At 38.2% G+C, this 14,030-nt stretch overlaps 1 protein-coding gene across 2 annotated transcripts in view; it reads left to right on the plus strand.

Annotated features, from left to right (window-relative positions):
- Window positions 1-14,030, plus strand: part of MAEA (macrophage erythroblast attacher, E3 ubiquitin ligase) — a 54,246-nt gene that overhangs the window by 18,650 nt on the left and 21,566 nt on the right. For both annotated transcript variants that reach the window (XM_082482912.1, XM_082482913.1), the window contains exon 3: window positions 2,413-2,616. In XM_082482912.1, coding sequence (XP_082339038.1) covers window positions 2,413-2,616 — 204 coding nt within the window. The remainder of the gene's footprint in view (window positions 1-2,412; window positions 2,617-14,030) is intronic.

Consider the following 14,030-nt stretch of genomic DNA (forward strand, 5'->3'; position numbering starts at 1 on the left):
GTGGGGGTGTCTCTGAAGGCATTGCTGAATGTTTTGGATGCAAGGCTCCATTTTAGTGTAATTGCTCATTTGTTTTTGACTGCCTGAAAGACTGTGGGGATTCTTATAGCTGCTCAGAAGGAACAAAAGGCAAAAAAAAAAAATCTGTTTAACAGTAAAAGTTTTCTGAAATACAAAAGTCTTGTTTCTGCTCTAAACCCTCAACTCCAACTGTCTTCTCTGTAATCTCTGCCCCGAGCAAAATGATTGTTTTCTTTAGGGCCTTTGGACCCATGAGGGATCTTCTGTTTCTTCCTGTGTTTAGACAAGGATCTGATGAACTGCTGAGTGGCCATAATAGAATTAGATGGTTCCTTTATTTAACACCTTAATCGCACTCTTAAAAAAGAGCTTTTGAACACAGCAGGTTTCTTGGGTTCTGAAAATGATCCTGGGGAAACGTAGGCCTTTGTGTTTTGCCTTTCGTATCCTGTTTAATATGCTTTTTCCCTCAAGTTCTATTAATGTCCAGCAGGGCAAGTCCAGATAGACTTGCTTCAGAGGGTTTTGAAAAGGATCTGTAGCCTTTCTGAATGCACTAGAAGGATCAAAAAACCAGCAAGAGCTGTGTAAGTCCAGATATGAAACCATATAAGGAGAGCCTTTTGGAACAAGAAGGGACTCAACCTTTGTGCCTGCCTGCTTTGAATTCTTCTAGTTGTATTCAGAATAATTCTCAAGGTTGCCTTTGCAGCTGATAATACTGCAGACATCTAACAAGTGAAAGTGAGTTTTGACTTGAGTTAGTGTTTGCTTGCTGAATGGGAAAAGACTCAGTTTTTAACTTAAACAAAATACTTATCTCCAAACTGTATGTTACAAAATAAAGCTAAATTCAGTAATAGAAGTAACTCGGACTTGAGTAATAAAAATAACTCAAGCTATAGATGTTTACATAAATTTTAGTAAAAAACTGTCTTGTATGGTGTTTTAGATGCCTGAATTTAGTATCAAGGGCCAGATCAGAGTCAGGCTTAATTGGGGCAAATGCTTGATAGGCTTTTCTTGCACAAGTTTTCATTTATTTCACTTTGTTTATCAAATATTGATCCTTCCAGAAGTCTGTAAACAAGCATGCATGGTAAAAGCAATTAGAACCAACCCGTGCTTCCAGAGCTGGAGCTGTTATCCAGGAATGATACTGTAGCCTGAATAGCTTGAGTACTGGGAAGGCAGCTGTGCCAGCATGGAGTGGAAAGTGTGCTACCAAAAGCCAGCCAGGTTATTTGCTTTGTGCTTGGTTGGTGAACCTGCATGGACTTTCCTGTTGCCATAGCTGTGCAGTTATTCAAACACAAGCTAGCGAGTTTAAAGTCACCACAAGTAAGGCAACACAACCTGAAATTGCATCACTAGTGACATATCGCAGACGGGAGAGGCACTAAGCCTCCATCGTCTTCTGGTTTGCTTTTACCTTAGCAAGCATATAAAATTACTGCAAGCTTTCTTGTGTTCTGTATCCTGGTGTGACCCACAATTGTCACGTGCTGTATACTGAGTCAGCTAGCTTTGGATTACGTTATGTCTGCAATAAAATTACCTGTTAAAGTTTGCAGCACAACTAATCAGCCATATAACTTTAAGGTTGAAGGAAACTAAGTGTGACCTGAGTGTTTTTAATTAAAAAAAAAAAATGTTGTGGAGATATTTTGGGGTGTGTGTTTTGCACTGGACATGCCAATATGTTGGTTTAGAAAAAAAAAGTCATTCTGCTTCCTCTGGACAAATTCTTTTCTTAAGTAAGGCTCCTGACAGCCCTGTTTCCAGAGTAGCAGAGGTAAGTAAAATAATACCAGTTTAACAAAGCTGATAATTTTTGAAAAACTACTCTAAGATCCTTGAATTAAAGGTGCCAAGAGGCCAAATGTTTATCTAATTTTCATTATTGCATGACTGATTAAAATGGCTCCAGTGTATTAGAAGTAATGTGGGTTTACTCTGCATCACTCCTCAGTAGAACTAATTGAGTAGGACAGCTGCTTGAGGAAGAAGCCATGCATAGGTTAGAGCTGGAAATTCATGGTTTTCAACTGTTTGGACCAGATGACTGCAAAACTTCACAAAGCTCTTTGCACACTATTACAGCTGTAATTGATGTGCAGTTAGTCTGACAACAACAACATATTAAGCAGAAAAATGCATATACTCATAATGTCAAATAAGTCAAAACTTGAATATCTCGGAACTAGACCAGCCACACTGAAACTTGTACACTGTCACAGGAAATATCTTTCTAAATTAAAAAAAAATGCTCTCGTGAGTAACTGTAAAATAGGTAAAGAATGCTTAAAAACAATTCTTACTGTATTTTGCTTTAAAAGCAAATTGAAAATACATAGCTCTTACTTGTTCTCGTTAATTTTTACTTTTTAGGCAGTTGAATCGATCCAGGCTGAAGATGAAAGTGCAAAACTCTGCAAACGTAGAATTGAACATCTGAAAGAACATAGTAGTGACCAGCCTGCTGCTGCAAACATGTGGAAGAAGAAACGTATGGATCGTATGATGGTGGAACATCTTTTACGCTGTGGCTACTACAATACGGCTGTAAAACTAGCAAGACAAAGTGGTATCGAGGTTGGTAGCAGTGTGTACTAACTAACAAAATGGTAGTAAAGAGGAAGTTGGCAAATAAGAACAAGCTGCTTTAGCCCTGTATCAGCTATTTTTATGTATTAGCATGTCTTTATTACTAATTTTTATCTGTTAATCTTTTTAGGCCTGAGTTTGTTCTCATTGCTTGACACAAATTGTATTTTAATGTATTAAAGAAGTCAAAATTGAAGGCTTAGCTTTTAGTCACAAATTAAATGCTTTTAGATAAACACCTTGGCCTATTAAAACTTAGAATAATTCTCAGATGTCATACAGAATTTCTTGTTTGAGGCCTTTAGGCTGCTGATTAAGCAGTTGTTGGAGCTTCCCATCTGTCTAGCCACACTTAGATGGTATCGGTAGGTGACCAGACTGAGCAGAAAATCATATGCTGACTGCAGGAACAACTGTTTTATTGTATCATCCTGTTATTTAACGCATCAAGAAGAAAGCTGGCTAATACTTTAGAATGTAAGTCTTGATACAACTTGGATTTTTTAGTAGCCAGTATATCTTGCGTAGTCCATAGCAACTTTTTGCTGGTTTCCTTATTTTACCATTTATGATTCTGTGGTTGTCACTTTCCTTTTCACTGGTTACCTAGTTGGTTTTGCTTCCAGCTCATAATTGCTTATGAAGTGTTTGGAGTTTGTGCACCTTGGTGTAGATTCTTCATGCAGTCATGCAGAGCAATGAATCCACACTGTGGTCCTCTGACAGCCACGAGGACGTTAAAACTTATTAGAACTTGCTGTTCAGTTAGAGAAATCATGTTTTGCTAATTTTGGGTAGCATTTGGTATTTGATCCTCAGTGATTTTTGAATCTTTAGTTCTTTTGGTATTCCTGATTCCACAAGACTTCTGGTTTAAATCTTTCTCCTCTGAAGATAATACAACTAAACTCTCAGCATCTTTTATGTGACTTATGTACTCAGCCTTCCTTAGGTGACATAGTTGAACACATCTCTCTGAGCTAGTTGAGGGGAAGAGATTTTTGTTACTGGTGTCAAACTACAGCATATGTACCTGTTCTTTGTCTTGTGCAATGAGTATATCTGTCAGGTCTCTCTTACTCCTTGGTTGCTTTACCAGTCTGATTCTGTTCAAGCAGCAATGATTTCAGTAAGTACCAAAAAAGGAAATGGCAAGTAGATGTTGAATGGAAGGGAGAGGGGAAGTGGGTTACAAACTATTAATAGGAAATAGTCCTGAAGAAATTCACTGAAGAGGCTGCTATACCTCACTAAAGATAGCCCATGAATGTGAATCAAAAAACCCCAAGACAATTATTCTGGAATAATTGCGCTGAATGGTCAGCAGCTCTTCCACTTCTGGTAGATGTTTCCCTCTGTTTTGAGCAGGAGCTTATCTCCTGCTGAATCATCTTGTTACCATACCTACTTGGTCTGCTCAAAAAGCACTATGGAAATATTTTCACTTTAATAGCAAGTTCTATTATGCCTGATTAAGTAATGCTCAGCTTTGGTTTAGGTATGAGCATGGAAGCCTGTCATGGTATACTGCAAGACTGTGATACAGTGTTCAACTTGTGAAGCCTTAAAGCTTTTAATTCTGTTTGTCGAACGGGACCTTCTGTGTTTAAAAAAGAAAAAAGTCTTAAATAAGCTTATTTAACTTCTGCCCCCCAGTCTTAAGTATTTTTATTTGCATAACATCAAAGTAACTCAAACAGCACAGAACTTAGTTGCACATGTTGAATGCACTGAGGCTGTATTTCTTATACTTTACTAAAATTATGCATTTTACTCAACATTAAAGTTTGCATTTTGGCTAAATGATGATAGACTTCCCTCAGTCTCTCAACGTGTGCGCTCAGTCTTTCTTACTGTATGGTGATACTCATTGTGAACAGCTTTTACAATGGTAAGATACTGAGTCTTGATCATTATACAGAATTTGTGGTTTTACTGGTTTAATAAGACAGCTTCTCTGGGATGTTTTTGTTGCTTTCTTGCTGAAGGATATGAGCATTGAAATGTTCTCTAATGCTTAGTAATGTAACTTTGCTGTAGAGATTACAAAATATCATGGTTTTCTTCTCTCATCCAAAGTAATCTTTGTTTACTGTAGTCTCAACAGTAATTTTAGTATCTCCACTGCAGGATTCAGAAGCACATTGCTGGATAGTGAACCTGGTCGTGTCTGTTGCCTGATTATTTATTTCGGTTTTATATATCAAGACAATATTGTTACCACTGGGTAGGCACTATACCCTAGGTAGGAACCTGAAAAAAAGGTGAGGCTGGTGGACAAGTTGAGCATGACCCAGCAATGTGCTCTTGTGGCTAAGATGACTGAATAGCACTCTGGGTTGCATTGGGATGAGCATCACCAGGAGAGGAAGGGTACTGATCCAGCCCCTCTACTCAACTCTGGTTACACCCACCTGGAGTGCTGTATTTAGTTCTGGGCTCCTCAGCAGACAGACCAGGTTGTACTTGGACATACTCAAACCCAGATTGGACTGGGAAAGGTCTTAAGTAACCTATTGTAGATGACCCCACTTTGAGCAAGGGGACTACGCAACCTCCAGAGGTCACAATCTCAACTGTTCTGTGGTTCTGTTTCTCTGATTGCAGGCCAAATGGCTAAAAGTGCCCTTTGCTGCTATTTGAAAAGACTGAAGGAAACAGTACTTTCCCTTTCAGTTGTAGCTCATGGATCCTAGGTTAAGCATCTTTCAGTAGCTGTTAGACCAGTCTTGGGAGCATGTCTCAGCCTGCATGTTTTAAGTTCCTTGCATGGCTTCTGAATGCTGAGACCTGCAGAGCTACTAAGGTACTTCATGGGTGGAAACAGTTTAGAAAGCATTCTGTTTCAGTGACCAAAAGCAAACCATTAAATCATTCATATGTTTGCCAATTATACACAGCAGACAGTTTGCTCAAAGATCGACTATGCACCGTAGTGTCCAATTCTAATAGTTATTGATGGGCTGCGACAAATTCTTGTCTGCTTTTCTAAATTAACTACCTTCATAGGAACAATATTCTTGAATTCTTGTCATGGAAGATAAGCGGTTAAAAACTGTGGTTGTAAACTAGGAAGCAAACAGCTATGAAAAGAAATGCTGGATGTGAAAAATTATATGAAAGTTTAAATATTAGAGTTATGAACTAGCCCAAGTTTAGGAATGACTTCTGGCATGCAGCATATATAAAGCATAATGTTATACAGCAATATAAGAAATAAAATACAAGCATGCAACGTGTGTGATATGACTTTAAAAAAAAGTAATGCTGTTTGGGAAAGAAAACCAAAATGTGAGTAATATTAAAATAAGAGCTGACAGTCAAGGACAGAATTGTCATGTTTGTGCCAAAAAAAATATGAGATGGAGGGGATTCTGTTGTGGACTTTTTTTCTTGATGACTTCTGGCTCCCTAATGATGTGAAAAACAGTTTTGGTTGAAGATATAAACTAGATGTTAAGTTTTTGTTATTGCATACAAATGAAGCTCATCAGTATCAGCTTGTTACACTTAATGATCTTATTTTGACTCTATTATGACCTTGGAGTGCAACACCGATATAAAAATGCATATTTTCATCTGCAGATTCCTGTATTCAGCTAGCTGGCAGGGCTGTCTGTTAACTTAAACTTTGCTATTCCATGTTCTGCTACATTAAATGCTATCTCATTTCTGTGCCATTAATTAATAGGCAAATCTAATTTTGGAAATGTGGTGTTCCAATAGGAAGTTGGTTGCTGTTTGTAGATAAGTTTTATAATTAAGTTAGGTCTGTAGTGCTTTGTTTCTGTTCTGAGAGGTGGTTGTTTTCTAAATTTCATGCATTTTCTAGCCCCCTTTTTAATAGGCTAGGAAGAAAAAAAAACGTGTGAAGTATCCTTATGTTCTTTACTTGATTATGTAATAACCATAGTGATTTTTACCTATATGATTGAAAACAAACACAGATTCTGAAGCTGCCAGTCTCTTGTCATATGCTATAAATCTTCTCTCTCTTTGCTTAGTTTTAATAAAAGAATATATATCCTTGCCTTAATGTCCATAGTATATGAAAGTTGTACAAGTGGCAATGTTTTTTCTGTGAAGAATAGCACAGATTTAAACCAAGTATTTGTGTGTTAGGGCAAGGAGCAAATGATTTAGAAATCTATAAACTGCAGAGGGACAGAAGAACTACTAGACCCCCAGGAGGGTGGGCAGTGGCTCTGTAAGTTGCAGGTATAAGAGAACACTTGAGTTAAAATCACTCATTTAAATAGCTTAAAACTGGTTAACTTGACCTTGCATCGTGGATTATGCATGCCAATCAAAGTTTTGCAAATTAATGTTCTTAGATCAGTAATTAAATAGATGCATCATCCTTCAAAGATACTTAAATAGCCCTTTGCATTAATCCCACAGTGTGCTTTTTGCTTTTAAGAATTGTTGAGGAAAAAAATTGAGTGTTCCATTGACTTTGAAAGTTTTGTCTAGACATATGACCGTTCTAAACATTGACCTGTATTAGAGGAAACTATATATTTTTTAAAAAAATTCTGATTGGTATAAATGAAAGGAATAGTAGTCACTGACAAAGCTGATTATCCTCTGTACCTGAATTTGGTCCAGTTCTTCCTCTTTTCTACCGCGTAAATGCAGCTTCAGTTTTAATAATTTGGAAACCATTTTGAATGGATTAGCTTAAATGAGTATTTGGAAAGATACCTGCAACAAATTCAAGTGTGTTCCATCGTCTTAATTTTGTTATAGAAAGTTGTGAAATCTTATTTGGTGTCCTTTGGAATAAGAGAAACTGGAATTCTTCAAGTCAAGTTTACGTGGCTTTTAACCAAGTACCTGATCTCTTCATACTATTCTACATCATTGCTTCTTTTTTCAGCCCCAAAGTTAAAGGTTCTTTCCTTCCTTCATAAAAGTGTTCCTCAATGCAGTGAAATGGATCCGTCAGCCAAGACCTCAGTAGAAGACTGCTGAATGATTTCTCTGTCTGTTACAAGGTGAAATCTTACTGAAGCTACCATTTTTGAAGTCATCCTTTCACAGAATGACAGAATGGTAGGGGTTGGAAGGGACCTTTGGAGATCATCTAGTCCAACCCCTGTGCCAAAGCAGGTTCACCTACAGCAGGTTGGACAGGAACACATACAGGCAAGTTTTGAGTATCTCCAGAGGAGACTCCACAACCTCTCTGGGCAGCCTATTCCAGTGTTCTGTCACCCTCAAAGTAAAGAAGTTTTTCCTCATGTTGAGATGGAATGCCCTGTGTTCCAGCTTGTGCCTTTTGCCCTTTGTCCTTTTCCTGGGCACTACTGGAAAGAGTCTGGCCCCATCCTCTTGACACCTGCCCTTTAGACCTGCTGGCCACACTCTTTTTAAAAGAAGGATACCGTTGGCCGCCTTGACCACAAGGGCACATTGCTGGCTCATTGTCAGCTTGTCCACCAGGACTCCCAGGTCCCTCTCTGCAGAGCTGCTTTCCAGCAGGTCAGCGCTTAACCTGTACCAGTGCATGGGGGTATTCCTCCCTAGGTACAGGACCCTACACTTACCCTTGCTGAACTTCATTGGGTTCCTCTCTATGCAACACTCTAGCCTGTCCAGGTCTCACTGTATGGCAGCACAGCCTTCTGGTGTGTCAACCCTGAATAACTGTTCTTACTTGATAACTTGGTTACCTGCACATCTGAGCATCACATACAGGAACAGTATTAAGTCTTAACTCAAAAAGTGAATGAAAAATGTTCACTAAGAGTACTAATCTAATAAAAATGTGGTAGGCTTAGGTTTGTTTAGGTCTCTCTGAAGCTCACCACCTAGCTGTTGACAGAGGAGAGCAGATGGTACTGAACCCATAGCTGCTTGGATTTTTAAGGAAAGTTCCGGATTCCATATTTAAGAAACTGATTGTCTTTGCCTGTCCCACTGGACTGAAAGTTTCTTGTGCCTGTGTAGCTGGTGTTCTTGCTCTGAGGGATGTGCAGGACAAAGGCATTCTGTGGTTGGTGAATGTCCACAACTGCAGGCAGATCTGCACATCAGGAGGCACGTGCAGGTAAAGTATCAGTTCTGTGTTTCTGGAGACTGAACTGACTCCACTGAGTCTTTTAACACTGCTAGAGCTGCACTCCACTTTGTGAATGAATAGAATTGCCATAGCAGATTCATACTCGTATATATGCATGGAAGAAATAAACATGTGCTTTGTTTGATACAGCTGTGCTGTACCAGTTTTCTCCCCAAAAGCCTGAAATGGCTATTCAAGTTTTAACTTATGTGGTTAGGTGAAGTAGGAGCGGAAACTTAAGTCTAGAGTGAAACTTATAAAACAAGAAAACTTAAAAAAAAAAAATCTGAGTGAAACTTAAGTCTAAAATAATTACAACAAATAAGCCACATAATACAGTTCAAGACCATTTGATCAGTAAACTTTTTGCACTTGAGCAGGATGGATGTCAGTAATGTATGATTGCTTCAATAAGGAGTTCATATGAATATTTAGAAAAATTTAAGTTTGAGTGAAGGAAGCCATATGATCTTAAAAGCTGAATAAGTACTTCTCTTAACAATCATACCAGTGTACCCTTAGAAATCTTCCTTGTTAAGACATGTAGTCCAAGAATGGCTTGTAGGCAAACACACAAATATGTATTTAATCAAAACAAGTTTATATTCATGACTTCAATTTTAAATAGGTAAATAATATTCAGCATAATGCTTGAATGTATTCTTTGCTTCATTGTCATGCAGAACATAGGCAAGCTGACTTTCTAAATGTGGGCTGAATGGCAAAAGGAGCTATTTGTGTCCCTCTGCTATGACTTGCTGTTTCCACAGTAGAGATGTTTCAGAAAGCTACATGTGAAGGAGCTTCTAAACTGGCATGACTTATTTAAAGGTGCCAGGATGTTAACTTGTGCTGCTTTCGGTTACCTTACAGTACTAGGCTATAGACGAGCAACTCAGAAGCTCCTTTAAATGTGTTTTGGCTGTACATAGCGTAGGCATGGCAACTTTCACTAGATTGGTATAATTAATGTCTGGGTGTGTTCATCTGAATTTCAAAGTGCTGTAATTCCTGAACAGCCTTATATCTGCAGGTTGTCTCTAGCATCTTTGGGAATTAGAATTATGTAAATGTGAAATAGTCAAGATCCATGCAGAATAACAAACTTTCTCATTACCAATCATTTGACACTTCAAAAGCCAACAACATGAAGTGTGCTGTGATGTTGAATGTCTTTTTTCAGTCCTTGAGACAAAATGGGTTACCTACAGCATATCATAACAGAGCTAATTTATTACAAAATACTTAGTCTGGAAGGATAGTGATTCAAGCTTCTTGAATTGAAACAAGTTATCACCTGTAGATTGCCCAGATATAGAAGAGGTTTGGTTCCAGTTATGCCTCTGAGATTCTTCTTATTGTACATTCTTCCTGCCAGGCATTCCTTCGAAGTATAAATGTTACTTTACATTTAACACTTTTGCTTATTACAATACTAGATGACAGGAGTTCACTTTTTGTGAATGTGTGTAGCTGCTACTACAGGCCAGTCTTGCTTGGACAAAAGCCTCAGGGCTCATGCTCAACTGGCAAAGGACTAGTTGTCTTTCCTCTACTAGGAGAGGCCACAACAGAAAATGGCCAAGGTAGAGCCAAGACTAGAGGCTTTTTTTTTTTTTCCCCCCGCCCACTGATGCGTCTTATGCAACAAAGCCTCTAGAGCTTTACTGTGGTGTAGTCATTTATTACTGTGCTTAAGCATGGTATAACATACTGCTGGATAAGGTGCAGCCATTTGCTGAGCTACAAGATTTCCTGGGGCAGGAGTAGAGGAATGCATTGGGACAACAGCTTGCTAATAACTAACCTAAGTGCTAGCTGCACCTGTGAGGCTCTACTAAAGTCGCTTACGTGCATGAGGCGGATGAAACATTTCTCTTTATTTGGCTCTGGAGCAGTCTGTGCCAGAATATGCACAGTTTTGGTGACCACACCTTAGGAAAGCTGTTAGAAAAATTGGAGGGAGATGACTGGAAAATGTAAGGGGGTGGGTGCTTTTGCTAGGTATGACAGCAAAAATCATATACTCCATAATCTGGTGCAGAATAGCTTGGGGAGGAAACAGTGCACAGAATCAGAAGCCAGAAAAAAATCAAGTTTAAAATAAGACACAAGGTTGCAACCTGATTTAATCACTAGAACCAGCTACCAAAAGAAGCACCAACATCTCCTAACGTTATATAAAGACAGCAATATTCTGACAGATAATCAGTCAATGTAAGTTACTGGGGTCTTCCAAAAATAACCAGGTATAATTAAAAGGTCTGTGCCCTACAGAGGTCATGGAAGATGCTCTCATGTGAAAGCTTGACTGCGCACCATGGGATACTGTGTTTACTTTGTAGACAAAAACTTTTCTGGCTCTTCTGTTGATGAATCTGTGGTTTGGCTGTCTCTTTGCTTTTTTCTAATAACTAGCTCAGCAGCTGGCTTCTGAGTAGGACATTCCATCAATTACTCTGTTTATTTTCTCTGTAATCCTGTTAATGTGTGTAGCATTATAACACTTAATAGTAGCTTAATGAACTTCAGACAATGTTATTTTATGAGCAGAGAGTAAGGAGGCCTCTTAATGTTAGTTTGTGCCTCATTTTAACTGATCTTCAGTAACCGTGATGTTGCTGTATTGTCACTACCTATGCCGTTATTTTCTTAATAATTTGTGTTTCCCTTTGATCTCAATGCAGTTTATAAATAATTTGCATTCACTCTGAAGGACCCTTCTTGTAACCAGCAGCCTTTTACTCCTTCCTTTGTACAGAGGAAGGGCAGAGGAATTGAGTGCAGAGGGAAAGGTCTCTCTTCATGTTACTGCCATCAAAACCTATTGTCCTGTCCTGCTTTTCACCTGCACCTCATGTTTTTCTTGTACATGTTTCCAAGTAGGCAGTGTTACTGTGGTGTGTTCCAGACCTCCTGTTCCTGCTGACTGATGTGTTTTTTACTGTTTCCCACTGCAGAAATACGTCATCCTCTTTCTTCTTCCCCAGATGGTCCTGTTGTCTACCTTGTAGGTCCTTGCATCTGCCTTTCTCCCGAACTGTAGTGAAAATCATGGCATCTAGATGATACCTGGACTTGCTGTGTATTCATCACAGAGGAAACTTTAACAAACTAATATATTAATATAGAAGACTAGTTTGACATTTACGTTCTTAACTGTTCATTATTGCATTTCTGTTTCAGTTCCATGGTTGTGTCCTAAATTATATTGAAGGTTAGGTGGCAAGTTGAGGGTTATGTGAGTAGTCATTGAAAACTTAACATACCTTTTTAAAAGTTGTTGTTTTAGAGTGGTCTAAGTAATTGTTTATTGTATCTCATATACAAGTAGTTTAAATCAATGCTTACTGTACTACTGAGTGCTAAAGTGCATCAGCAAAATGTTTTTTAATATGAAGGCAGTGCTCTTCTGCATGTAATGTGCATAGATAGTCAATCTTATAAAAAACTGTCATTGGTACATACTCTTGGCAACAAGCCACTGATAGCTTGAGGCATACTGGCCTATTTTCAATTTGGTATTGATGCTAGTAAGTAATTAAAAATAAACAATTTGCTTGTTTAAAAAATACATAAACAGCATCTTATGATATTATGAATCACCTATTTTATACAAGTAATAGCCTATTTTATGACTTGGTATTTCCACCAAGGAAGCTTTCTTCTCTACAAAATGCCACCTTTTTCATCTGAATCAAATCTTTTCTCTTTTTTTTTTTTTTTTAAATCTTGTCATAAGCCTAACTTTTCTTTTTGGATGAATTGTCTTGTTTTGAGGATAGCTCATGAAGGATTTTAAAATATCAAGAGTTGTTTGTTTTAGTACTTTCTGTTTGGTTTTGAGCCTTGTTAAAGATTCACATTTCATGTGTGAAATATTCTGGATTTTATTTTAATACATAAATGTTCATGTGACTTATGAGGGATTTTATCACGCATTCCTTCTGACAGCTTTCCAGACTTGTGGCTGGAGATGTCATAAAATGAAAGCACTTTGGCTTATGTGCAGAGTAGAGGCTGATGGAGAGGAATGACTGTTGACCTGACTGCTCCAAATCTTAAAATGTTACATAAATTAAAACCCTCAAATGAATGCTACAGAAATTTTGAGCAAAATCTGTATTACTACTAGAAAAATAATGCTTTTGTTCTTTTTAAGCCATTTTTGACATAAGATCAAAACCAAAGTAGCTATTTTATCTGCTGCTCAATGTATGAGCAGTTTTCTTGATGAATTTAGAGCCACCCATCTAGATCTGAAACTGTGTATTGGGTTTTGTTTATTTTGGGTTAGTTATTTGTTAGTTTGGGTTTTCTATTTGGGAATAGACTCATCAAACTCTATGAGCGGTTTTCTTGGTGAATTTAGAGCCACTGATCTATATCTGAAACTATATTGAAGAGTTTGGGTTTCATATTTAGGAATGGACTAATCAAAACATTGTCTTATATTTTAAAGAAACAAAATCATTACTGACTCTTTAAAAACAATCTTTAGTGAAGTTCAAATTGTTACCTGCTGTGAAATAGAAACTCTACCTGTCATCTACATATTGCTGTTTTTTAGTTATGACTGAAACTAATGAATAATTGTAATTTAAGCAAAAAAAAATTAATTTGCTTGAGGTGTAGTTACAATGTAAAGATGTTTCACTTTTTTTAAAAAAATGTTGGGTGGAGGCTTCTGGGTATGTGCTGATGTCTGTGCTGGTTTCGGCTGGGAAAAAGTTAATTTTCTAGTGATTGCTGTGAAAGGAATGTCAATAATACCTATTATTTTTAGTTGTTGCTAAGTGAGATTTACACTATTCAAGGACTTTTTTCAGCTTCCTATAGAAGAATAGACAGAAGGATGGAATGGCCAATGAAATATTCCATACCGTAGACCTCATGCTCAGTATATAAGTGGGGGCTAGCCTGGGGTGCGGCAGTGCATGATCACTGCTTAGGATGGTGCCAGTTCACTGGGCAGTGAGAGTGACCCCTGTCACTATTACTATTGCTATTATTGTTATTTTTCGTTTTCTGTTATTGTTTCTGTTACACTGTCTTTATCTCAACCCTTATGGGGTGTTTATCTCAACCCTTATGGGTTGAGATAAACACCTCAGAGGGCCGTGCTGCCATCCAGCGTGACCTGGACAGGCTGGAGAGCTGGGCAGAGAAGAACCTAATGAGGTTCAACAAAAGCAAGTGCAAGGTCCTGCACCTGGGGAGGAAGAATGCTAGGCACCAGTACAGGTTAGGGGCGGACCTGCTGGGAAGTAGCCCAGAGGAGAAGGATCTGGGGGTTGTGGTAGACAGTAAATTATCCATGGCCCAGCAATGTGCCCTT

This window comes from Vanellus vanellus, assembly GCF_965231255.1.
Source record: "Vanellus vanellus genome assembly, chromosome: 4".
Classification (NCBI taxonomy): Eukaryota; Metazoa; Chordata; class Aves; order Charadriiformes; family Charadriidae; genus Vanellus; species Vanellus vanellus.